The sequence below is a fragment of the Aulonocara stuartgranti genome, assembly GCF_965226115.1.
Source record: "Aulonocara stuartgranti genome assembly, chromosome: 17".
Taxonomy (NCBI): Eukaryota; Metazoa; Chordata; class Actinopteri; order Cichliformes; family Cichlidae; genus Aulonocara; species Aulonocara stuartgranti.
In genome coordinates, this window is record NC_138953.1 from 4,316,068 (window position 1) to 4,343,003 (window position 26,936).

A 26,936-nucleotide genomic window follows, 5' to 3' on the forward strand; every position below is an offset into this window, starting at 1 on the left:
TCAAACCTCCACCCAGGGACATTTACATAACAATTTCAAATTGATCTGTGTTGCGTTATGGAAAGTAACTTGACATGATGCACAGACAATCCAGCTCCACCAGCTGTTGGGTAAGCATTACCTGCCAGTGACTGCCCATTACATTGTGTTTTTCCTGTTGGGTTAAATTAGCTTCTGACTGCTTGATGACTCTAAACTGTCTCACATGCGACCCCTATCGGCATGCAGTTGCAATAATAAACGATTGCAGAATTATGTCATGAAGGCTGCATGATATAAATGATGCAACAGCTGTTGGCATGGCATTGGAGGCCACCGTGACACACATACACTCACTAAAAAATGTTTAATGTAGAATTGAACCATACAGCACTGTCTGACTTAGACACAACAGGTTTCTCAGTGATTAAAAAGCAAAATCTGATTAATATTTTATGCTAAATTCTGTCTGTTGACCAGTATGTGACTAGAAGGTGTGAGGTCGTTTGATGTTGCTCTCTGGTGTGGGTTTGGAAATGGAAATTTCAGGGAGAGCAGAGAGTGGGCTGCGCTTATGCTGAGGCGTGGTTCATCTTTGCAGACATAAACGATCTTTCCCTTTCTCTTCCAACAGTCTGCGGTTGACCTCTCCAGATTGAAAGGCACCTTTCAAGGGTTTCAGCTGATGCGTCAACTAACAAAGTCCTCAGCCCCCATACTAAGTATTTAAGTCGAGAGCATTAAAGGTTTTATATTAAATCGTTTAAATATTACATATATATTTATTCATTAAACTTAATAAAGTTTTTGCTTTGTAAGTGTATGCATTGTACCCACCTCCAGAAGGTGATGATTTTTCCATAAGGAAACTAAAGTTTGGACAATAAAGTTACCCAAAGGCCCAGATTTACTTAACGTACTGTGTGTACGTGTGTGTGTGTGTGTGTGTGTGTGTGTGTGTGTGTGTGTGTGTGTGTGTGTGTGTGTGTAAAAACAGGAACCCCTCCCGGTGAGCAGGAAGAAGGTGACGTCAGTTGTCACTTGGCTCAGCGCTGAGGGTAGTCAAGATTACAATATTTCTGTGTGTGTGTGTCTGACAGAGAGAGAGAGAGTATTCTAAAAGAGGAGGTGTGTTTATGGGAAGTAGAAATTTTGTGTGAACGTGTGCACGCGCCTGTGTGTATGTGTTTACACAGACTGGAATACTGCGCCAGAGGAAGTGCGCCCGTTCTCCGTCTACGCGTCCCGACTTCCTGCTCTGAGCAGGAGAGAGAAAAGCTGCGGATCCGCTTTCAGACAGCGGGGCAGCAACAGCAGCAGCATGGAGCCCCAACACACCTCGCACACACCGCTTTAAAGACACAAACCCACACATCGCACACGGACAGAGGAGCAGCCACAGCTAGGTAGGTGCCATATTTCCTGCTATGGGCAACTTTCTGAAGTTATGTGTCTGAGCACATTTGGGCGTAATAGAAAGACAGAAACGAGCTCGCGTTAGCTGTTGGTGTATCTGCTGAAGTCCTCTAACGGTCAGGCAGTCACTGTCAACTTGAAATCCGACTAAAGTCGTGCGTAAAGTTGTGCGTAACGAGGTAAAGCTGTGCGTAAAAATGTGTTAAAGCTGCGGTTTTAGCACTCTGCTTTGGAATCAAAACTGACCCCGCTGATGGGAGCTACATTTGGGGGTAAAGAAAGGGATTAAAAGAGGTTAGAATGGTGGCTGCTGTGGAAAAAAAATCAGCCGTGGCTCCTTTAAAAATCTAGTAGTAGAATTTCTGGTTTGTCTGGACCTCGCAGACTAATTGCCATGCGCTTCCGGATAGAAGCTGGCAGCAGACAACATCTTGAAAATGAGTCACTGGTGCAAAAACAAAGAACCGTTTGAGTTCCAGCAGAAACCCCTGCTCTCTTTCCACAGACATACACTCTCACACACAGACATACTTCCAAAAATAAGAAATACACAGCCTAAAGAAAATGGATAGACTCATATGTGGCTTTTGGTTTGTTTCTGCTGGACTGAAGAGCCCCCAGAAGACACTGGCAGAAAATCCCATGGATAAACATTTGCAGTAGGAGAATTTTTTATGTACAGATCTTCCATGACTTGTGAGCTTGCACAAGAAGAGGGAGTTTATGGACAAGCAGATTTTAAGCACTGAAACAGCGGACCAGTGCTCCAGACTGCTTTTATTCTGAAATTCCAAATAAATCAGCAGTTTTTGTGGCTTTGTTCATCTCCTCAACAGACTTGCAGAGTATAGATCAGAAAGTTTGACACCGGGGCATACATGTATACCCCATATAACAGATCTATATAGAAGTATAGACCGTGTGTGTGTGTGTGTGTGTGTGTGTGTGTGTGTGTGTGTGTGTGTGTGTGTGTGTGTGTGTGTGTTCGTTCCCAGTGGGTCTCTGTGACAGGAAGTCCTGGATAGGAAAGGTCTCTCACCGGGAATGACGCCCCTGAAACTGAATGACAGGAAGTCCTCGTTTAGACAGACGGACATCAGTACAGTTCTTCCATCACTTCACACACACACATTCAGGAAATAGGAAGTGAGAACACACTTGCTTGTGTGTGTGTGTTCACGATGATGGGTCATTGTTTGCACGAAATGCACTTTCACCCCTACCCCCCTTTTGCTGGTTGGTTTCCTTTCAGAAAGACACAAAGGGAAAGGTGTACGCTGTATTTTTAGATCGAATCAGTAGTTGATTACTCCGAATATTAGCGGTTGTTTGTTATTTTTCGTTTCGCAGTGTGCAGCTCAGGAACTGTAATTTAATTTATTTGACAAAGGAGGCAGGGAGCGACAGGCAGACACCCACAGGTAAACATGTCAGTTAAAAACCCAGGCTTGCCTTGGCAGAAGATCACTGACCACATCCTGTTTTATCACCATGGGAACATCCAAAAACCAACCAACCAAATGTATGAACCTCTCTCTCTTGTTCTCTCTGTGTCACACACGTGATACTAGAGCTCATGCACACATGCGAAATAACAAGAAGCACAAAGAGCAGTGTCGGAGTTTGAGGAAATCCCAGAGAGATTTTATTTTTGTTTGTTTTTGGAAATTGTTTTGCATCTTAAAACAAAACTGAAAAATGATCAAAGAGCTCTTTTCAGAAATTGTAACACTAGTGATCCACCCCAACATGTACTGTAACATACACACTTCCACACACACACAAGAAGCGGGAGGAAGTAGCAAAGAACACAAACCAGTACCCACAGACACATGGTTTACATATCTCACACTAATCAACTGTAAGCAAAAGTAGTCCAAGTAAATACGAACAGAGCTAACAACTGTTGGCTTTCTGATCGTTTAAGATTCACAATAATGGAAGATTTTGGCAAGAAAATGACCTTTAATGCAGCAAATCATTTTTCATACCCCGTGTATAAATCTTCTGGGTGTGTCATTAAAGCATAAATAACCAAATAATGGGCTGATTTTCATTTCAAATGGAAATGCATGGGTGAGCGCCAGCTTTTGTGCATCAATATAGAATGGAAATGTTTTATTTTTGTAATGCAAAGCACCAGGTAATAATTCAACATACACTGACAGTTTCCCCAAGTGTGTTATTTTGCTTTTTGAGGAGGACCAACGCATGGGGGAGGAATATGACGTGTTCCCCTTGAAAGTTACCCGTATGCCTTGATAAACATCCATATTCACAGATGACTGTTGCATGTCTGTTCTAAAAGCTCTTTTATTACTCTGTTATTCAAAGGTTGAGTTATTTGAACATGTGTTAAACATGTTTGAACCAGAAGAAGGATCAGCATACACTTTAGTTTTGATGCCAACAGTCTTTCTCTTCTCCACCCACCAACTACCCTTTTCCTTTCTTTTTATGATGTCCTCTTTCACAATTGAGTCTTGGAAAGATTAAAATCTATAACCTTTTAAGGACACTGGATGACTTGCATGTATTGTGATGTACTTTAAGAACGGTTTTCCACAAAAGTTAACCCGCTGCGTGAAATGCAAATGCGAACTTTGAATGTGATGCCATCAACAATGTCCAGATATATCTTTGAAGCACAGCAACATTTATCAGTAAAAGGGATCAGCTGACTTGCAAATATTTTTATTTACATTTTACACAGCATCCCATTCTTCAATTAGATTGTTTTTCCAAGTTCAAGGTTCTCATTTATTTAAGTTCACTGGGAATGGTGTATTGTATTTCTAATAAAAGTGAGCTTTAAATCTGCATTAATCAATATTTTTATGACACCAAGTTCACATTATTAATATAAAATTAATATTTGTAATGCACAGAGTGTCACAAATTCTATCAGCCAACTGTGCAGTTTATAAGAAGACCTTTTAATGTCTTTTATATGGCAGCCCTGGAAGTCAAATGCAGTGCAACTTTAGGAAACACCAGCAAATAGAAAAATCCTGCAGTAATTTTTTTTAATTGTTTTTTGTTTGTGAGTTTATTTCTTGAGTTGCAGTGCTTTTAACCTCTCAGGGCCATCATAGTTTGAGCTCATTGTTTTGGTTTAACTCATCGTAGCATGTTGAAGCTAAAGAACTAGATATTTCATTCTAAAGGGACTAAGAGCTAGATGGGCTTTTTTTGTTATCAAATGTTTATTGTCTTTAGACAAACATAAACATGTAATCGGTATTATTAAAAACTACAATAAAGAACCAACTCATCCAATAAAAAAACATAAAAGAAAAAACAGGTCCAGAATGAGGCAAGAGAGACAAAGGGGGAGATGACGATGACAAGACTTGGGCCCAAGTCATATCAGATCTTAAGTTTAACTGTGAATTCATGGAGTAAAAGAACATAGAGTTGTTAGCTATTATGACAGAAGCCGCTGTAAGTTGTAGACTTGTAATGCACCAGCAAGGAGAACACTTCCTATCAGCATCATAACTTCCAGAGATTCATATGTGACATGATTTTACTCGTCCAACAGTTGACATGTGAATGTTCTGGTACAGATTCAACTATAGAAGAGATGCGCTCTTCCTTACTGCACTCTTTGTACAGTAAAGAATTTATTGTCACTCTACAGATGTACAAAGAGATACAGAAGCAACCCCTGCAAAGGAATATAGGCCATTCCAGATTGACTGTTTCTCCTGATCTGATTTTTTTACTGCAGATCACCTGTGTCTTTGGTGTCCCCGTTCCCTCCCCATCATCATGGAGAGCTCCATCACACTCTGGCAGTTCTTGCTGCAGCTGCTGCTCGACCAAAGCCACAAACATCTTATCTGCTGGACATCCAATGATGGCGAGTTCAAGCTGCTCAAGTCAGAGGAAGTGGCCAAGCTGTGGGGCCTGCGCAAGAACAAGACCAACATGAACTATGACAAGCTGAGCAGAGCACTGCGCTACTACTATGACAAGGTACGCAACTTATATATCTAAGCTACACAACATTGAAGTGGTTTGTCTCCTCAGTTGTAATGAACTGCACATCTCATCGTGATTCTCCTGCAGAACATCATCAAGAAGGTGATCGGTCAGAAGTTTGTCTACAAGTTTGTGTCGTTCCCTGAGATTCTGAAGATGGACCCTGCATTGGTGGAGTCGGGTCGCAGCAGTGAGGAAAGCGGGGGCACCGCATCAGAACCCGAGGCTGAAGATGAGGATGGGGGTGAGAGGAACCAGTACCTCCACTCCGGCCTGTATTCCTCCTTCAAGATCAGCTCCCTGCATCACTCCTTAGAGCAGCACCGGCCAATCAAGACAGAGCCCAGATCCGATCGTCCGGACGACGGCTCCTCTGTCATCCGATTCATGACCCACCGTGGCCACTCCTCGCTCCCCTCCACCCCACCCCCATCCTCAACCGAGAACTCCCATTCCTCCAGGCCGTCTCCTCAGCTGGTCTGCTCTTCCTCCTCCTCATCCTCCTCCCCTCCACAAAGCCCCACCCATATGCTAGTGAGAGTGGGAGTCCAGAGCACAGATGCAGATGAATTGGAGCCCAGCGCACAACCTCTAAACCTGTCATCTGGTCAGAGAGACAGGGAGAGGTTACAGAGCAGGACAACACCAGAAAGGAGGGGACTGGCCAATAGTACGCCTCTAAAAGGAAGAAAACCGAAAGGCTTGGAAATCTCCGCCCCTTCACATCTCTTGACAGGAAGTGACCTTGTCTCACTTGCCCTCAACAGCCCAGCTCTGCCATCTGGGTCTCTGACCTCAGCCTTCTTCACAGCACAGGTACAACGTGACACATTACACACTTGTTATACACACATTCATGCTTCCAGAAATGCAGTAGGTAATAGGTGAGGAATGAGGAGATGAGGGTCAGACGAGCGAAAGAAGAGATTTTTGGATGAGGAAAGTCAGACAGGGAGGAGATGGAAAGAGGTGAGCGGAAAGAAAAGGAGGAAGGGAGGGAGGGAGGGAGGAGGTTCATAAGTGAAGCCATATGTTCATGCAGCTTCCGATTCACTGGCAACAACACACTGACCAAACCAGGACAGTCTGACTACATTCAGACATTCGGCGAACGCTCTTATCCAGACTGACTAATCATACACTGCTGTGCATACATCACTGATGGAAAATAAAAGTATAGGCTGACCTGTTCACTCATTATTTCAAAAGTTGAGCTGCGTTCATGTGCACACTTATTTAATATTAGTATGTATAACCCACTTTCACCCACGGGAACACATGGGAATTTTAATAAAAAGTCTGGAACTTTTTAAAGACCTTGTTCCCCCCCTTTTTCACTTCCTGGATCACAACCAGAATAGAACTGTGAGAAACAAGTTTATGGTGTTTGCTTTTTTTTTTCTTTTCTTTCAAATTTCGTAGGTTGTGGTTGGTAAAGAAGCAAAAATCCATTAAATCGTGCGCCACAAACAATCTTAATCTAGTTCAGTGGACCGGACATCAATAAATGGTTTATAACAAGGTTCATAAGACAGCTTTGAGTGGTAAAACAAAAGACATTTGAGGTCCTGGAATTACCAGACAGATCAATGGCAGGCAATCAAGTAAAGGTCATCAGCTAAAAACCATAAGTATACAGCCGTCTGCAGTCTAGCATTGCTGAAAGTGTAACTGTACTGACAGTGGGAACACAAAAGCATTCATTTACCTTTTACAGACTGTTGAAGAAAAGAAAACCAAACTGCTTTTATATATCTCAGAAAGCCGAGACAGAAAGTAGATGTCATGAATTTTGCATGAGTGGGGCTTCCTGGTCTGCATGGAGACAGTCTGCCAAGTCGGTTTGAGATCACTAGAGGGCACACTTGGCTTTGAGCTCTGGGTGAGACTGAGTGACACGACAGCCTCGCCGCTGATGTGCTGCCAGAATAAACACCATCATCTATTTCTTAGTGTATTTATTCCCTGACATTTCATTTGGGGTTTTGTCTATGTAGACTCCGTCTGGTCTGCTGCTCACTCCCAGCCCTCTGCTCTCCAATATCCAATTCTGGTCCAGCCTCAGTCCAGTGGGACCCCTGAGCCCTGCCCAACTGCAGAGCCACGCGCCCCTCTTCCAGGTAACAGTCATTTATTTTTATTTCCATGCATGTGCACGGGCTGTCTTCAGCAGCTGCAGATATTTGCCAAGCCTCTGTTAAATCTAAAAATATCTTAACTTCAGGAACGGACCACAGGCTCGAGCTACATTATTAAAAGTTGATTTGATTTTAACTGGATTCAGTTTTGTTTAGCACCAGGTTACAAAACAACTCAAGGTATTGGAAAGCAAAGATCAAAATATTAGACAGAGAACCCCAAAGGATCCTCTATGAGCAACATTTGGCAACAGTGGGGATAAAGAACCCACCTCCAAGAGGAAGTGGTTGCCAGCAGATCCAAGGAGGGAGAGCATGTCTGCTGCATTCTTACACTTACATTGATTACATTGGTTTTGTCACTGATGGTTATTCAGCAAAAACTACACTCTTTCTACATAGACTACGACGGATGTACTTCCCAGGGGGACTGCATTGGCTAGAAAAACAATCCCTGCAGAAGATATCAAGATAATGATTGTTACAGAATGATGTTCATTTTGTAAATTGTGGTCAAACAGACACAAAGCAGGTTATGACTGTGTGGCCACAAAGTGTGAAATTAAATGACACTGCACAATTCCTCAGGTTGCCTCACTCATCATGTTGAGACCTGTTAAAATGCTCAGCTGGAGGCTTCAAGATGGGACTTCTAACCATGATGAACTCATCTTTTATATACAGTCTATGTCTTCACCTAAAACCAACATAGAAAAATTTTGGCAGTTTCTACTTGATGAGGACATGAAAAGATAAATGTTTTCATCTTTAAGTGTAGTGATGTGCCCATAAACTCTCAGTTTACACAAACTGCTCTTTATAGTCATTTCATATGGCATTGAGACAAGCAGTTGCAGTTGTTTTCTCACATTAATGTGTGTGAGGTGTGTGTGTGATTCACTTTATGCCAAGGGTTTCAAAATAAGCTGCAGATGTTTCCGTTTTGGTGTGGACAAGAAAAGAGGGCAACTTCCTGTTGTCTAGGGGGAAAAGAGAGTCTCTCCCATCCAAGTCAGCTCTCACACACACACTACAACAAATAAACTTTTAAACCAAGCATCAAATACACAGTTTTAGTCCTCAGAACAGGATTTGGTCCCAGTGTCGTCCTCACAATGTCTCGAAACCTGAAGCACTTCCTCCAGCAGACTGTTTAGACATTGGCATGAAACAATTTTTACACTGACTTATACATTAGTCTGTTATATACTTACATAGTATTGTTAGTATATAACAGACTAATGTATGAGTCAGCGTAAAGCCACAAATAAAAACGACATGCTTTAAAGGTGATTTGATTTTTTTGTGATTTGCTCGTAAAAGCATGCAGAAGAACAAAAAGAAATGACTGAAGAAAAAGTAACAAATGACTCTAAAACTATCGAGTTTCTTTCTTCTTCACTTTTAGTGACTGTTAATAGAGTATGTGTTTTTATTTTAATTTATATCCATGGAAAACACTGAAGTCAGGAGACTATTTTGTCATTCACACAAACAACACAACAAATACAAAAATCCAGTTTTTTCTTCTCCTTCTGCAGTTCCCCACACTGCTGAACGGACCCATCCCTGTGCCTTTGCCTGCCATGGACACCTCCTCTCCTCTGCTGCTGTCCTCCAGCTCCCACAAGTCTTGATGCCAGCCTAAGATAACAGGGAAATGGGCCGGACCACATTAACACTGAACCGGCGCCCATTAAACACAGAAGAACCGCCGAGGATTTGGACTCGCTCTGTTACACTTTAAATCCAACACCTGTTGCTTTGTATTGATTATAGAAGAAACAGGAGCTTATCTGAAACTTTGCTCTCTGAGAAGAGCATCTGCATTGGCCCCTTTTTCATGTTTACTTGCTTTAACATGTGTTTGGTGTTTTCATTCCTTCAGGACAGAAATCTTTGAACTGTTTTCAAGCAAAGAATCTGAGTGAAGGCCAGACCTCATCACATTTCTCATGTCATTTTTTTTTTAAATCAGTCTCATTCCACTTTGTCTAAGCTTCAGTGATGCAGACCAGTTGAAATATAATACTGCTTTCCCCCCTTGCATTAACTAAACTCAGTATCCACATTCCTAATTAGTGTACACCACAGTGTCAGAGGCTAGTCTTAATAGATTCATACCAGCAGCTTAAAGAAAGCACAGAAATATACTTTCCTATTGAGGGTTAGTGTTACATGCCAGGATTGTTGGCACTCCCGCGTATGTGTGCAGAAAATGAAGCTAGAGCCAGACAGTTAAATGTTTAGATCTGCTTATTCACAAGGTAATAAAATCCAAGTACTTGAAAGCTCATTCATGAAAGATTTATCTGTAAATAAACTGACCTGTAACCCTGAAAATCACTGACATAGAAGCTCATCTGGCTTATGATTCATCACAATTCACAGGTTATTTTAATGTGTAAAGTATGCAAAGTAAGTACTTACTTGGCTGAACTGTGTAAACAAGAACTGAAATTCACTAAAAAGTCAAGGACGTTTACAGTCCTATCATGTTAATTGTTAATGAATCCCAATAGATTAAAATCTGACCAGTGTTCTAGGAGGAGTGGTTCTTCTGAAAATTGGAAAAGGCATCCATGAAATCTCAAACATAGTCTTGACCTTGAGCACAGTTTGGGTGAATATTGTGTGCAGGTTCGAGTCAGCTCTGACCAATACTCCAGGAGGAGTAGCGATCCTTGTGAATTGTGGACAGATTTGTATTCTTGTAGGGTCTCTACCTTACAACATAAAGCACCTTCAGGCAAAATCTCATTAATACCAAGAGAAGAGTCACAGCCTAAACCCTAAAATCACAACTTAAAGCTTCAAAACACTTTTTGTGTGTGTGGATTAAAAACTTAGTGATTTAATCACTAGTAAGCTTTAGTAATGGATTTTGTAACCTTTGAAACAGTCAATGAACTGTTCTAGCTTAATGTTTACTGCACATATATGAAAGGATCAGTCTTTGAATTCATCAAAATTTGATCAAAAGGGGACCATAACTCAAGAATTTGACACTACAGGCTACATAGGCCAGTAAAGAAAACTTGCTACAACAGCGAGCAAGTCATGAATGAGGATGATACAGCTTTTCCCCCCCCTTTCCTTTCCTGCTAAACCTTCCTTTTAATATACCAAATGTTCACATTTTTTGGATGTTGCAGGTCTCAGGATTTTTTTTTTTTATTAAACACAATAAAAAAGTCTTTGAGCCGGACATGTGACCACATGACAAGGGACCTTCACTGACTCCTAGCAGAACTCCTGCTAGCCAGAGTGCTACAACGCTGTGGAAGTCATTATTTCCTGTATAATATCTTGTATTTTCTCAAATGCACTGTAATTTTTTAACCTTCTACCAGCTGTGCCTTTCTCAATATGTAAGATTTATGTAAATGTGTTTAGCTTAAGTTTGACATTCAAAGTCAAAATTGCACAAAGAATTTGTTTTTTGTTTTAATGGTTTGTTTTTTGTTTTAGAGAAATGAATAGAAGTGTATTCTCAGTGATTTGCTTGTTTTCTGCATTCTTTAAATAAATGTTACATTTTTTTGAAATAGAATTATTATAGTACTTTTTTTAAAAGTCAAAATTAACTATCGGGTAGCGTGGTGGTGCGGTGATTAGCGCTGTAGCAACAAGGTGGTCCTGGGATGGATGAAAAACAAAGAATGACTGCTACGCAGAGCTTTTAGGAAACTGTTTAAATTTACTTTCCATGGTTATGAGAAATAAATAGTTCCAGTAAAAAGAGTCACACACCAACTGTTCACCGGCAGCTCAGTGTTTCAGAGAGGTCGAGTTCACAACACAGCAGGCCTTCCATGCATCAGGCTCACATACACACACACGTTCAGACGTGTTCACGGAAAAATACATCAGTCACACATTTTGAAAAAGTACAGTTTTACAATGATAAATATTTTAGCTGTTATCGAAATCTCCTTTTGTGCATGTTACTGCTGTTCGTGCACACAAATGTCCTATTAACAGGAACAGTTTGCAGTTCACGGAGAAATAATCCTGCATCTTTCGGTCTGATCGAAGTAAAATGGAAATCAATAACTTCTGAAAAACAAAAACTATTCTAGTGAAGCATCCAAGCATGCAGTATAAGAAAGCTACTTTATTTTAAAGAGACATGTTTTGGGTCGATGTAATACAGGAAATCTACCATTAATATAATGACATTTTCCTGGGAACACAATAATTTATACATTATTCTAAATATAAACTGGTTACAGTATATTTTCTTTACAGTATTTGTGTTGTCACAGTTTGTGTTGAGCTCTTGAACATGATAATGTCCGCCTTATAAGGAAAGCCTCCTAAGAGTTATCTACAGGATTATTAAACTGTTAGCTGCAAACTGTGTTAGTTTAGTTTACTCCATTAATGCTTTCATATATTAATTTATCAAGAATTAGTTGTGCCTCGAGCACTTCTATAGCATTTTTCTACCCAATCAGTATCTGAAAGAGAAATCTCTACTGTAGACATTTAAAAAAAGAAAAAAAAAAGAGAGTGTAAATACAAAACTTTCATTAAGATGTCGACCAAAAGAACTGCAGTAACAGGAAAACCTCCATCAGATCATCTTACATGTGATGTTCAAAGCACCCTGGTATTTAGCTGCACAAGATTAACCACTGCAGTCAGATCTGTTTTGCTACTGTGAGTGCAGGTGTTCGCTGACATTTTACGTAATTCTTCCGCGTGTGACTTTTTTGCTGCCACAAAAATGTAATGTTTTCTATTAATCCTTTAAGGAAATGGTTTGACATTTCGAGAAACATGCTTATGTGCCCCAAGTAAGATGACAAGGCTGACACAACTCTTGGGCTTGCACACTGAGCTAAAATTCCCAGCACCTGTAAAAAAAAAAAACATTTTGGTTTTTACAGGTGATCATGTTTTTCACTTAAACGGTGAAATAAAGCAGAATGCGTTGATTTGTCAGCTTTGTAGGTGTGGACAAACGTTACAGAGTTAAGCTCGTCATTTCAAACTCTTTTCAGTCTTTTTGCTAACCCAACCAAAGCTAAAGCTTCACATTTAGCGTGACATCAATCTTCTCATGTAACTATTTCCAATGAAGATCAGCCAAAGTCTGGACCACGAGTGATTACACCTACACTGGTCCATGGCAAAAAGAAAAGTGCATATACAACTAAAATAAGCCAGGGATGCAAAGCACACCAGTGAACATTTATAAGAGGGTGATTTGAGGAGGTCTTCCCTTTGTTTCAGTAAACATATAATCAAAAGCAAGACTTCTCAACAGGCTTTATCATCTGTAGCATCACTGTTGGTTGCAAACAACTTGGCGGGCAAATGTAAAAATTTCAATTTGAAATGTCTTTTTTTTTTGTACAAATACTGAAAGAGCAGTGGTTGTTCAAAGGCAACCCTCATTGCCTTTGAACAGCCCTCCCCACCCCCACTATCCCACCCCCCAGCTCTGAGAACATGCCACACTGACACTGCTGTTTCACAAGGAGAGGTCACAGACACAGAGAACACATCCTAATACTGTTGGGTAAACTTGGCCAAGCGAGGCTCCTGTCCCTGATTCCAAAAGAAAAAAATAAAACAAAATAACAAACTGAAACAGACCAAAAACAAAATACACGCACACACATGAAGTGCAAGTTAAACACAAAGAATTACTGCAGTGACATCTCCGAATGTACACAAAGCAAGAAAGTGTAGTTTGCATTTATCTTAAAAAAACAAAAAAAAACACACACAAAAGAAAACAAAGGAAACAAAGCATTGAAATCCTGGCAGCTCTGTGAGAGGTTTTAAGGAAGGCTTGCTGGCTTCCTGTGGGAGTCACATGACTTCCTTTTCAGCTCCAGTATTCCTCTTCTTTCATCTGCTTGCCTCCCGTCACACCTCAGTTTTGGTCCCGTTGGTGAGCAACAGTGGTCAAAAAGAAGCAAGGGGTGGATGTTCTCATGTAGACCATGTAGCTCTGCGTGTGCTTCTTTCACTGCCCAGCTGTCAGTCATAGTCACACTCTCTGATTTTCAGTTTAACCCCAGAGGGCAGCGGGTCTTCTGCAAGTCCATCCTAAATGTTTTTGGAGAAATGACAACCAACACCATCTAGTGTTTCTGGAAATGTTGTAGAGTTCAGTCACGGAAGCTCGAAGAAAAACAAAACATAATCTCCAAATATATATGTATATAGAGATATACATATTTTACAAAAGAAGCTTTCGATCTCCAAGGACGACGACAACAAGAACAACAACTTGGGCCACAGCATCGACATCAACATCAGTTGACTCATGAGAAGCCGGAGGATCGTTGTCAGGAGAACAATAGTAACCTTACTGACTGCTCAACTGTGCATGGCATCCCGAGTTCACATTGTGCAAACACACACACACGCGCCTTCGCGCAGACACACACTGTGTTAAATACAGACAGTAGTAGTTTAGCAGCAAAAAAAAGTTCAACCTCACCCATCCCCCCCGCCCCCAATAAATAAACAGTCACCAAATAGATTCAACTCAGAGTCACTCGCTCAGATTGAGTGTTTGCGTGCGCGTGTGTGTAGTTAAATGGGTGGTGTGGGTGTCACTCCGAGGGGTGGTGGGCTCATGCAAGAGGCTGCTGGGAGGTGTAGATGAAGTGGGGCGTCTTCTTCATGAAACACTAGAACAGCATGCTTTGCCTCCTGTTGATCTTGCTGTTACCTAAAAGAGAAAAAAACAACATGTAAAATACATCACCCATAATGCCTTTGGTTTAAGCCATAGACCGCAGGTGTTCCTCATTCAGAACTGCACTTTCTGTGTGTGTGTGTGTGTGTGTGTGTGTGTGTGTGTGTGTGTGTGTGTGTGTGTGTGCGCGCGCACGCATGCATTTAGGCAATTCTAGGATGCTAGAACCGTCTTAGTTAACAGATGCATTTTCATCATAAATAAATGATAGCAATAAAGCATTTTAAAGTTCACATTTAAATTTTAAGGATGGTTGACCGAACAGTTTATGAACTACTTTTCTGAAGTCTCGAGGTTGAGATCAATGCTGATGCCTTCTTCGTCTTTTGAAACCAGATTCGAACATGTTTGAGAGAGAGTGGAGCTGATCAGCTTAGCTCTTGGTGCATTTGATCTTCGATATATTATTTAGCTATTTTTGGACAGGACAAAATGTAAGGACAAAGGTGGTTGACTCTTTAGAGTGGCGGTTGGTACAACTGCATGCTGAACAGAGGGTGGGTTCTTTAGAATTCATGGACCATAATTAAAATAAATAAATAAAATCAGCATCATGTTAATTAAAAAGCACTTGAAAATGTAATTGAGACCATGATTTCATTTCTTCGTTAAATGATCTAAAAAAGCCGAGTTGGTTAAACATTTGGATTCTCCACCTACCTGACTCTGGATACGAGGAGTTCCTGTAGCCTGGGTCTCTCTGCAGCTGCACTTCTTTCAATGTGAATATCGATACACCTGAAACACAGGGGAGAGGTTCAGTTACTCCAACGAGTAACAGAAAAGATAAAAGAATCGAGAACCAAAGCCTCTGAAAGACAGACAGCAGCTTTATTATCAAAGGTGTGTGTGCTCACTCTCAGGCAGTGTGTGGACTCTCATCCCAAGCTGCCTGAAATAGGAATGCTTCATTGCCTCATCAGCTGAAATTCTCTTCTTGGATTCGTACTGCGGAGACAGAAACAGGAAACGATAAGGATACTGTGACTTTATCAAAAAACGCATCAGTGCAGCAATCAGGGAATTCACAAGAAGTTCGTTACTGTGCCTCCTGCTGTCATCATAAAGGAATTCATTACTAAAATAAATCTAGTGACTAGTGATGCAAAGCTGAAGCTTTGCCATTACAGAAACACACAAACGTAAACATATCAGCCTTTTTTCATATCCAGCAGATGAGAAGAGAAATGACAGGCAACAAACTGGAAGTCAGATATGAACTGGTGATACTGTGGTTCACGGTTGGTGCCTTAAACTAGTTAGAATATTTTTCATTTGTTTAAAGTCCTTTGTTTGCTAGTAGACTTAGACTCTGAAAACTACTACCAGACTAAAAGTCAAACATATACAGGCAAGCTGGTTCTTCCATGCAACCTATGGGAAACCTGCCAGCACCCATAGCAAACATAAAGAGGCATTTAATGCAGCCCCGTACACCTATTTGCAACAATACCCTGGGACTCTCTGCAACCACTAGTAACCATTCACTAACCCATTGAGCAATACACTTCTTTTCTTTCTTTTTTTTTTACCTGGCAACTTGTGATTGCCGGGTGTTGGGGTGGGGTGTCGCTCTGTGTGACTGGGGCTTAAGTTACACCAAACCACTGATGATATTCATGTACATCTCACTATTTTTTGAGTAACTAAATCAGTTTTTAAAAAGCTGGGTGTAAATGGTTTAATAGGAGCATTTAACAGAACTCAGTTTTGACCAGCTGTTACTATTTAACCAAAGGCTTGCATAAGACAAAGAAAACTAGGAATATCAGTGCAATATATATACAACTACTTATACAGTATTGTGATTACTGTGACAGTAAAGACTCACTCTGAGGAATGACAGCAGCAGCTCGATGCCTTCACTGTCTAACCTAAAGAAGACAAAAAGAAGAGAACAGTTTGGGCTGATGGGAATCTAGGCGCTCATGGGAGGAAGGAAGTGGACAGACCTCTGTAAATGTTTTACAGGATTTCCTGCCTGCAGCAGGCATACACACACAGACACAAGCATGCACACACACACACACACACACGCTCAAGAATATATATCAATTATATAAATGCAAAGGGGCAGATAAGGAAAAACAGATCCCACGTGCGAGCGGTACCTGGGGGCATGATTGATGATTGGCTGGGGTTTGTATTTGGGGAAGCTGTAGGATTTAAACTCTTCGATAGAAGAGATTCCTGGCCAGTTCTCCTCTGTAGGTGTTCCTGAAGTCACATAGTCACATATAGGTTGCCATGTTCAATTAAGCAGGTAATAACATGTGGTGAAACGTCTGAGTTGTTAAAGAGATCAGATCTTGCAGAAAATGCTCACCCAGTAGCCTGAAGATGAGGTGGAGCTCGTCTTCAACGGTGGAGCCGGGGAACAGAGGCCGACCTGCAGCCATCTCATAGAATATACATCCAACACCCCTGGAGACACACAAACATGCAATTTCACACAATAAATGAGTGAGTGGGAGGTGGGGTTAACAGTTTTCAAGCTGAGAATAATTTGAATTAAAAATGCTGAAGAGGTCTCATGATGAGGCGAACAGTTTTATATGACACAAAAATGTTATTAAAGTTAAGCATTACCTCTTCACGCATTCATTTAAACAGACCAAAGAGCAGTATGTGGTGATCATGGAAAACAGAGATCACTTCATGACTTTGGCTAACTGTAGGCATACTACTGGTTTGTTAGCCAAGATCTGAGGGTTGCAAAGAAGTAGTGAAACTGTAAGAGTGCAACAAAAACCGCAAGCAAAACCTGTACCGTTTCCTTTAAAATCTTTTATTCTAAAGGTGCCCAGGTGTTCATTTCCGATTTCTCTCGCACTTTTCACAGATTTACTGCTGCTTAGCAAGTAGTTGACAAGTGTCTGCAGACGAGTCATCGTTTCCCATACAAAGTATGGGTGACCACTGCGATCTGCTAATGATCAAAGCCTTTGCAGGGAGGTATGTGTTGCAGTAACATGCCTCTTTGGGACCAATTTCACCTAGCAACTACAAGCCAACCAGTTGCAGAATACACGTTTTTCCCTAGCAACCAGAGTAATTCATGACCAACTGGTGTCTAGGCCTGTGTAAATGGGACATTGGCTTCATTTCATTCCCTCACTTTATAAGTCCACAGCTAACTGAAAATACAACCACACAACTACAACAACAAGAGATCTACAACTAACTAAATAACTAGTTTAAGGCACCAACTGTGAACCACATTATCATCCTCAATTCATACCTGACACCTGACTGGTGTTTTGTTGACTGTCATTTACCTTCTTAAAGTTTTTTTTTTGCACCATGAAATTGAAAGAATAACTAGCAGTTACTGTAACGTCGGAGCCTACAGTATTCACCTTCTTCCTACTTATAACCGTGCTTCTCCTTTAAAATTTAGTTTTTCAAATCAGAAGTTGATAAAAACTTATTTCTGGCTTCAGACATACATTATTTATTTATTCATACACAAGCCAAAGCAAATGAAAAGCTGTTATCATTAGCAGCTGCAGTAAAAAGAATGAAATAAGAAGTGCAGTACAGTAGAGAGTGCTGTTTAGTTAGGTCATAATTCCCTGTGGGTTTGTAACTACAAGGGACACGTGTTGCATTACCAGCAGCCATTTGATTCAGCATTTAATTAGTGATGATAGCAGTTTAAAACCATAAAAAGGATTATTTGTAGTTATTATAAGCTACATACCACATATCGATCTGGGTTGAGTACTCAGAGGATCCCAGCAGAACATCAGGAGGTCGGTACCAAAGAGTCACCACCTCGTTGGAATAGGTTTTAGTTGGAACAGACTTGGCCCTGGCCAAACCTGCAAAGCCACCACAGACTCATAAGGGTTTTTACACAACAAATCAGCATTATGTCTGTGAAGATCCTCTCCTGCTGGTCTTCCTCTTACCAAAATCAGCCAGTTTAAGTTCTCCTCTCTCATTGATGAGGAGGTTCTGTGGCTTCAGGTCCCTGTGGAGAACTTTCCTTTTGTGACAGTATGACAGCCCTCGCAATATCTGGAACAGGAAGATCTGGAAAGGTATTTTTAAATGGCTTGATGTTATTAATAAGTCAGCTCATGTTTTCATTACTTATGTTTATGCTTTTCTGATCTAATTTGCCTGATGTGATGGAAATACAAACAGAAGAAAAGACCAAAAGATGCTTTTAGACTCTTGGGAGAATTTATATAGAAAAATTGACAAAACAGTTCAATCTGTTAGACACACAGAAAATATAACAAAGCTGGAAGGGTTGAAAAAAAAAAGAGTTTACTTTACATAGCATGGGGAAAAAAAACATCATCCTCACCTTCACATTATGCATACTCATTATGTTTCCACAGTCGTCCATGTACTGCTTCAGGTCTTTGTCCTTCAAGAAGAGGTGGCACCATTAGACAGGACGTACATGTACAAAAAGTCTATAAACGGATAGACCATTTTTCTTTTTCTGTTTCTCTGTCATTCAACAAATCTTACCAGGTACTCAAAGACGAGTGTGAGGCTCTTGTCAGTGTGAACGATGTCATGTAGCGTCACAATGTTGGCGTGTTTCAGGTCCTTCAATAATGACACTACAGATGCACAAAGATGTTTACAAAGACAGAAACATTTAACATTTATATAACAAAACCTGACTCAGGAAAATGAAACACCAATTAAAAGGACAGTTCATAAAACAAAGGATTTTAAATCAGAATTTATTTTAGAGATAAGAAGGTTTAAAATGTAACATTGACACATTCGAGCTGTCTCTCTCAGGGTGTCACGTCTTGTTGTAGTCAACTATGGCTGAGCTAAACTGCTACACAAGACTCCAGATGAAACACCAGAACTTTGATGTATCAAAGGACATAAAACCTGCTAACCTTCTCTGATGGCTGTGCACGGGGCTCCTTCCTCATGCTCCAGCCGGATCTCCTTCAGCGCCACCAGGTTGTCAGTCAGTTTACTGCGTCCTTTAAACACTGTGGCGTAAGTTCCCTGAAAGCAACACATAGCATTAATTTAATTAATTTAACTGTATAGCAAAGTTACACTGTGAAGTGCATGTGGAAACTTGAGCCTTCCTCACCTCTCCCAGCTTGTCCAGTTTAATGTACGTCTCCAACTTTCCAAAACCAATCTCTGACTAAGGAAGAGAAGAATTTAAGCATATTAATTGCACTCATTTCTGCAAACAGACACTTACAAACAAATGCAGTCTGCGTTCTGTTGACCATTCACATTTGAGCAGGCTTTGCAGGTGTTTTCCTGCTGCACCATCTTACTGTGTCCCCGCACCCTTCAGAAAACCGAAGGCGTCTCAAATCTTTACATAACCCATCATGTACACTCAAACTTTAGTTATTTGTAGCAGGTTTTTTTTAATAATGTTGCAACAAAACCCACATCATACTTTTTCTTTCAGAGGGAAAGACCCAAAGTTCACGTGTGCAGGATATGATTTAGATCAAAGGTTTTCAAACTGTCAAGCAATTAAGGGCCCATTAGGATCACGTCCTATTCCAGTTTTATTCTAGACCCTTACAGAGTACCAGTGCATGAAGCGCAGTTAAAAATACTCTGTATTTATCTTATACTGATGCAGTTCATCCAGTCTGAAATGGGCTGTTTTAGCTCCTATCACTTTAAGACAACAACATGTTTGAACATGACCATATTAGGTATATAACTTCTAAACAAAAGAGCCCAGAAGAGAGGAAAAAAAACACCTGGAGCCTCAAGCCTGAAGTAAAGAGCTCACATTGATCACTCGCTAAAAAAAGAAATCTGTCCGTATTACATATAAATATTCAGTAATATTTATATATTTAGTAAAGACCCTTACACTTGGCTGGTGCAACAGAAAAAAAATAGAGTCAAATCTTTTTCTCAAAAATTGGACTGATATTTAATATTACAGGACCTTCAGAAGAAATAAATCAAAGCAGCCCACAGATCTCTCACAAACTCAGTAGCAAAATCATGCACCCAGTCTCACCAACAAGTGTAGTTCCAAAGCACAAGAACAAGATAATCCCCTAAGAAACTAAGAATGAATAATGATACATATGAATATTTCATGTATGTGTGCCCACAGAGCAGCATGAATCAAACATTTTCTATCATATCTGGTTTCTGACAGCATGTCTTCAGGGATTGACCAAAAAAAAACCCCAAAAAACAAGAAGAATCGATATCAAGAAGAATGAAAGGCGATTAATTATGAGTGTTTACCGTCTTTAAACCTTTTTATTTACATTTAATCTTTCAAAAAACGTTCAAAGGCAAACTCACGATGACCACGAATCTCCCTGTCAGTGATGATAACCACACCGCAGCAGAGCATTACGATCTAATTTTATAGGCTACAAGTGTGAGGTGAGCGCATGTGACTACAGATTAATCCATCTTGGGCTTGTACCAGGAAAATCACCATGGAAACCCGGCACAGAGGGTGTCTGGTAACAGGACTGCTTGTGCCACAAAGCAGTAAAAGAACAGAGACAAACAGACACACACTGACCAGCGAGGCTCGGCGCGAACGTCGGCTGAGCGGTTGGTCGAAGGGTGGGCTGCTAAGCTGCAACTTCTCCAGGTAGCCGTCAGGGATTCGGATGTCAGCAGGCAGAGACAGGCGCTTGTTGAGGTCCTAAAACACACACACACATATATAAAGAAGTCTTTATCTAACGTTCCTAAAGAAACCGTAAAGTTAGCCTGTGTAACAAGATCACACATGTGCTGCTGACACTTGTTAAGTGTCGTCTGTATGTTGTGTAGGGCATGTTTCAGCAGTGAGCAGCACAAGACAATGTGCCCTGCAGAATCCACCCACATCCCTGCTGCTTCTAAAATAACTCGTCCTCTTCTCCTCCTACTCCCAGAGACGACAAAAAACAGGTCGATCACCATCTTATGGAAGGTGAAAATAAGAGGCGGCCTGTTGAAGTGTGACTGCTGGTAAAAAAACAACACCATGATTACAACATGATTATAAAACTGTACCTGCGTTAAGCTCGTACAGCCAATCTGCACTCATACTGCACAACTCACATCTAAAGTGTTCTGGATGTCAGATCATATCTATTCCAGGATCAAAGTCAAGAACACCACATCTGACACTGACGAGCTTACATAATGCTGATGGATGTAATGGGGGAAAAAAAACATTTAGTGGATTAAAAATACAGCGTGCATAAACCTCCCATCTCTGTACTTACCTTTAAAGTTTGGCCTCACCGCAAATAAATTATTCCCTCTCATGACAACAGCTTTTTGTTTTCTGAGACTGCTCGGAGAATAAGTTAGTATTATGAGTTCCCACAAAAGTCTGATCATAGTCAACATATGCATCTTGTAAAAGGAAAATTTGTCCTCCATCAAGATGGTGTCAATATATGATAGAGTCATGAAAAAGAAAGTTTTTCACAGGACTGCAGTTCTGTGAAAAAATAGGTACACACTATAATACTGCCGACCTATTGCACGCAATGGCGGCGCCATCTTACCCTCCGACCCTCAAATGGTTATCTGTATGACTTTATCAGTCTCTCACATCCCTGTGGAGGAATTTCGGTCCACTCGTTTACAACGCTGCTTCAGTGAACTGAGTTATGTGGGCATTTGTTCACACAAATCCCACCACAACATTTCAATCAGGTTGAAGTCTGGGTGTGATACATCACAGCGCCTCGACTCTTTACTTTTTCAGTCTGTTGTAGATTTGCTGTCATGCTCGGAATCATCGTTCTGCTGCATGATTTCACGTGGGCCGAGGTTTAGCTGTCAGAAAGATGGCCTCACATTTCGATTCACAAGATCTGTCTAACCACACAACTACAATGGGAAGACTGGTAGTATTAACACAAAGGGACAAACTACCAAAATGTCTCCAGAGGTGCTCACAATTGAAAATGATCTTCTTTTTTTTTTAGTTGACCTAATTAGCAGCACCTGCCTGCTACCTACACTCTTATGGAAGTGGTAAACATGTAACTTTCTCAGCAACACTGTGAGCCAATTGCTTGAAGCTTGGCAGCCTAGCCAAGGAAGACCCTATTAAACTGTGGTGAAGATGTGAATTGGTTTCTTAATGAGTGTAAGATAGGGCACTGACCCTGGGGGAGGACTGCACTCTCCAAAAGCCAATATTCTAACCATTTGTTTGTCAGCAGAGTTATACAAAATTGATCAGGTCAAACTTAATGAAACTTGGTGGAGAGGCGGTGGAGTGTGGACAAAGGGACAGAACCAACTCATTCATTCTGAGATCTACAACACTCATTTTCATACTGCGAGATATCTCATTGGCTAGTGCGATTTTTAGGTAGCTTCCTATTTAAACTACGCTGTGCATCTTCTTTAAGAATGAATCAACACAAAGACTTTGTAGACTTCTGAAGCATCAGTTTAATGGGTTAAGAAAATACCCATACTGCTTTTATAATATAGGAAACAGATTTTACCCAGGCATAGAGCTGGTTCACAAGTGAGAAACCAAAAGCCTGTTTATCTTTTACTAAGACCAGGTGACCGAGCTTTCGCTGTGCTCTTAACCTCTTTGCTGAGACAACTTTATGAAAACCTCCGCCATCAAAGAACCACAAGAAGAGCAGTGCGCTTACCCTCATGTAACGCGTATCTGCTGTCTTTGACCACATCCTCGATTTCCACTTATTTCATGCACAAATGAAACTAACATTTAAAAGGGGTGAAAAACAGGTCAGTGTGCATGTGTATCTCTGTGAGAGGTAGCATACATCAGGGAAGGTGATATGGCGGGTTCTGGCATATTTTACCATTGACCAGCAGGGGGCAGGGGGTCTCCAGGTGAATTCAGTCTTCCTTTCCAAATCAATATTCCCCCAGATTAAAAAAAAGCCAAACAAGTAAACATATCAAATAGGTTTTATAGTGCACATAATCTATGGTAAAGTCAGCATTTGCTTTAATTCTATTAGGAGAGAAGAGATTTTCTGTAACTTACTAGTGAGTAACACCATAACAGGTGCAGTAAAAGGGTTCAATGATTACAAAACCACTGAAAAATTAAACAACTAGAAGGCATAAAAATCCCCTGATAATCATGAGATCTGTTTCAATTCAGCTCTCTCCCTCTTTTCTGTTTTTTTTCTTATCTGAGCTTGCGTAAGGGACTAATTCTAATCTATCCTGGGTGACACCAATGCCAGTTTTTCATGTATAAATAACTTTCTTTGGGGTATTAAGAAAAACAAAAAGTGGCGAAAGCTGAAAATATGAATGAGAAAATAAGGAGATTACTAACAGGAGTCATTTAAAATGATTATGCAACAAAATTGGCCTAATGCTTGTTTTTAATACATTTTATATTGTATTATAATTCACCCCTGCATTTGAAATGCTACAAGTACTACTCACTTATACATGTCACACAGTTGTTTAAAATAGCACAACATAATTGTATTCTTCTTTACAAGAAGAATAAAGGGGAGCATGCTCTCAAGTGGAGACAGCTGACATGAAGAAAATCACTGTGGTAACCAGCACAGATTATCTCGTCTCTTTACCAGCCTCTTCTTTTGTCCTCAGGGAGCAGGGCTGCTATCAGTATCATGACGCCCCGACTCTTAGAACCCATTAGCCGAGAAACAATCTGTCCCAACCCCCTCCCAAATCACTTGAGGCAGTGGAGAAGACGAGCAGAAGGAGATGAGAGGAGGTGAAGCGTGGTATGTGGACTTGCAGCGTAAGCTGTTTTTACATGATTTACAGTGTGTGCATGTGTGTCGGGATTCTGCACGTCTCACCTCCATGGAGATTCGCCGGTGGACCCTGTTCCTCAGACAGACGCCCGTCGGAGACTGGACCTCGTCTGAAGACGTTCCTGATGCCTGATCGCTCTCCCCGTCAGATCCCATCTTCAGATTTTCGTGGACAATATCTGAAAAAAATCAAGGATAGGGCACAAGAGGGCTTTGGATAAAAATCACACTGGAACTGCCAGATTAAGACGGTTTAGGAGTGATCCAGACCGGCTAATGATTAATGCTGTTTGTAGAACAGACCTAAACTTACAAGAATCAATAACTTTCATTATCTGTTTATCTGTTGCTTAAAAAAAAAAAAAAAAAGGGAAAAACAAAGAAGAAAACACCCAAAGCTAAATTTCTTAAAGGATAAGTCAATAAACTAAAAAGAGCGCAGTTTCTACTATAAGTAAGAAGGGATAAAAAGTTGAGTTGCAAATCTATCTTATAAAGCCTGAGGTAGTATGTCCCAGTTGCTTTGTGTTCATGCATAAGATATGTCATTTAGAAGCACATATTACCATATTTTAGACATTTATTTTTTATGGCTCTGTAGCTTCATTCAGAAGTAACCAACAGCAGATATTCAAAGCGTTGCCTGGTGGGCGATGGGATAATCTTGTTCAGACTTTTAAATCGTGACATTTGATAAATCACCATAAACACATCTGCTAAACATAATGCAGCTGATGAGATTTTTGGCCATCTCAAGTACAATAATCAGTGAGAAATGTACTTGTGAACTGATCTTGTGTTGGGTGAGCAAGAAAATGAAGCAGGAGAAGAAAAAGAAGGAAAAGAAGAAGAACAGCAACAGCTGGCAGTGCTATCACATTATTACCCAAAAATAGAGTTAGTTCAGGCAGGTGAAAAAGTGAAGCTCATCCACAACACAGGTTTCATCTGACCACAGCACTTTCTCCCAAGCCTTCTCTGAAACACTTAGATCAGGGGTCCCCAATCCCGGTCCACGAGTGCCGGTGTCCCTGCAGGTTTTAGATGTGTCCTTGATCCATCACAGCTGATTTAAATGGATAAATGACCTTCTCAACATGTCTTGAAGTTCTCCAGAGGCCTGGTAAAGAACTAATCATGCACTAAATAAGATGGCGCCGGTGAGGTCGGCTGCCGTCACAACTGCTCCGACCACTTTTTCTTTGTCTTTGTTTTTTAAGTTAGTTTTCAGCGTTTCTAAATCGGCAAAATCATCACCATTGGGTACATTAGGTATGACAGTGACACTCTTGTTTCTATTGGTATACAATGTACTCACAATTCGAAGTTTTTAACTCCGGATCCGAGCTGGCCGAGTGAGATCTCGAGGGAGAACAAAGGGAAGCGGCGGCGGCCTAGAGGGAAGCGAGTCGGCTGAGAGCTCGTGCACACCGCACACCTCTGCCTAGCATCCTGCTCGCCAACGTCCAGTCACTGGAGAACAAGCTTGACGACCTCAGGGCCAGGATAAAGTTCCAGAGAGACATTCGGGACTGCAATCTCCTCTGCTTCACCGAGACATGGCTGAACCCAGCGGTGCCGGACCACGCCATCCAGCCGGCCGAGTTCTTCTCGGTTCACCGCATGGACAGGACACGGGACTCGGGGAAGTCAAGGGGAGGCGGCGTGTGTTTAATGGTGAACAACAACTGGTGCAACAGTGCGAACGTTGTTCCTCTCACACGCTCCTGCACACCAAATCTGGAACTACTGTCCATCATGTGTCGTCCTTTTTATCTACCTCGGGAATTTACATCGGTCATTGTAAGTGCCGTTTATATTCCACCACAAGCGGACACGGTCACCGCCTTATGCGAGCTGCATGAGGCACTCACACAGCACCAGACACAACACCGGGACGCTGCGCTTATTGTGACGGGGGACTTTAATAGCGCCAACCTCAAACGCGCAGCACCGAACTTTTATCAACACATCACCTGCCCCACCAGGGGTGAAAGGACACTGGACCACTGCTACACTACGGTCAAGGACGGCTACAAGGCACAATCCCGCCCCCCGTTTGGCAAATCTGATCACGCCGCCATCTTCCTCATGCCAAAATACAAACAAAGGCTGAAACAGGAAGTTCCGGTTCAGAGGAAGGTCGCGCGCTGGACGGATCAATCGGTGGCCGCGTTACAGGACGCACTCGATGACGCAGACTGGGGCATGTTCAGAAACAGCTCCGACGATGACGTCAACGTGTTTACGGAAGCGGTTGTGGGATTCATCGGGAAACTAGCGGATGATACCGTGGAGACAAAGACTATCACAACGTTTCCCAACCAGAAGCCGTGGGTGGATAAAACCATCCGCGACGCTCTGAGATCCCGCACCGCTGCCTACAACACGGGACTCATGACGGGGGACATGGACCCGTACAAAGCCGCGTCATATAACGTGCGGAGGGTGGTGAAAGAGGCGAAGCAGCGCTACGGGAGGAAACTAGAGTCACAACTCCAACAGAGTGACTCTAGGAGCCTGTGGCGGGGACTAAGGACAATAACGGACTAAAGCACCAACAACCGGTATGACGAACGCGGCCGTGACTCTGGCAGACGAGCTGAACACTTTCTATGCTCGCTTCGAGGCTGCAGCTAAGGTCTCCAACAATGCTAGTGTTAGCGGCGCTAACGGCTGCAGACAGGAAGATACTACCAGCACCGGAAACGTGCTCGTCATCTCCGAGCATGAAGTAAGGAGAGCCTTCAAGAGAGTGAACACCAGGAAAGCAGCAGGACCAGACGGCATCCCAGGTCGTATCCTAAGAGACTGCGCATACCAGCTAGCTCCTGTGTTCACTGAGATATTCAACATCTCTTTATCTCAGTCGGTGATCCCCACATGCTTCAAAGAGTCCATCATTGTTCCTGTCCCGAAGAAACCCCACCCTGCTTCTCTCAATGACTATCGCCC

General features: G+C 41.6%; 2 protein-coding genes across 5 annotated transcripts in view; one reads left to right on the forward strand and one right to left on the reverse strand.

The window, feature by feature from the left end:
- The first annotated feature begins 1,003 nt into the window (after window positions 1–1,003).
- Window positions 1,004–10,702, forward strand: elk3 (ETS transcription factor ELK3). Its single transcript, XM_082511114.1, has 5 exons — window positions 1,004–1,385; window positions 5,129–5,376; window positions 5,470–6,198; window positions 7,380–7,502; window positions 9,062–10,702. The coding sequence occupies exons 2-5, from the start codon at window positions 5,170–5,172 to the stop codon at window positions 9,155–9,157; spliced, it is 1,155 nt and encodes a 384-aa protein (XP_082367240.1). The 5' UTR covers window positions 1,004–1,385; window positions 5,129–5,169; the 3' UTR covers window positions 9,158–10,702.
- A 498-nt stretch (window positions 10,703–11,200) lies between these two features.
- Window positions 11,201–26,936, reverse strand: part of cdk17 (cyclin dependent kinase 17) — a 56,766-nt gene continuing 41,030 nt past the window's right edge. For all 4 annotated transcript variants that reach the window (XM_082511111.1, XM_082511109.1, XM_082511112.1 and 1 more), the window contains exons 4-17: window positions 24,027–24,160; window positions 20,762–20,887; window positions 19,328–19,384; window positions 19,122–19,236; window positions 18,733–18,827; window positions 18,563–18,625; window positions 18,159–18,282; window positions 17,948–18,068; window positions 16,571–16,668; window positions 16,356–16,461; window positions 16,076–16,118; window positions 15,102–15,192; window positions 14,905–14,982; window positions 11,201–14,217 (exon numbers count right to left, since the gene is read on the reverse strand). In XM_082511111.1, the coding sequence (XP_082367237.1) occupies window positions 14,177–14,217; window positions 14,905–14,982; window positions 15,102–15,192; window positions 16,076–16,118; window positions 16,356–16,461; window positions 16,571–16,668; window positions 17,948–18,068; window positions 18,159–18,282; window positions 18,563–18,625; window positions 18,733–18,827; window positions 19,122–19,236; window positions 19,328–19,384; window positions 20,762–20,887; window positions 24,027–24,160 (1,292 nt within the window). In that variant the 3' untranslated portion in view covers window positions 11,201–14,176. The remainder of the gene's footprint in view (window positions 14,218–14,904; window positions 14,983–15,101; window positions 15,193–16,075; window positions 16,119–16,355; window positions 16,462–16,570; window positions 16,669–17,947; window positions 18,069–18,158; window positions 18,283–18,562; window positions 18,626–18,732; window positions 18,828–19,121; window positions 19,237–19,327; window positions 19,385–20,761; window positions 20,888–24,026; window positions 24,161–26,936) is intronic.

Excerpts from the sequence above, each read along its gene's own strand:
- elk3 (XM_082511114.1), top strand. The coding sequence starts at position 5,170 with ATGGAGAGCTCCATCACACTCTGGCAGTTCTTGCTGCAGCTGCTGCTC. Across the intron at positions 5,377-5,469 it reads TGCGCTACTACTATGACAAG|AACATCATCAAGAAGGTGAT; the intron begins GTACGCAACTTA and ends ATTCTCCTGCAG. Across the intron at positions 7,503-9,061 it reads GCCACGCGCCCCTCTTCCAG|TTCCCCACACTGCTGAACGG; the intron begins GTAACAGTCATT and ends CTCCTTCTGCAG.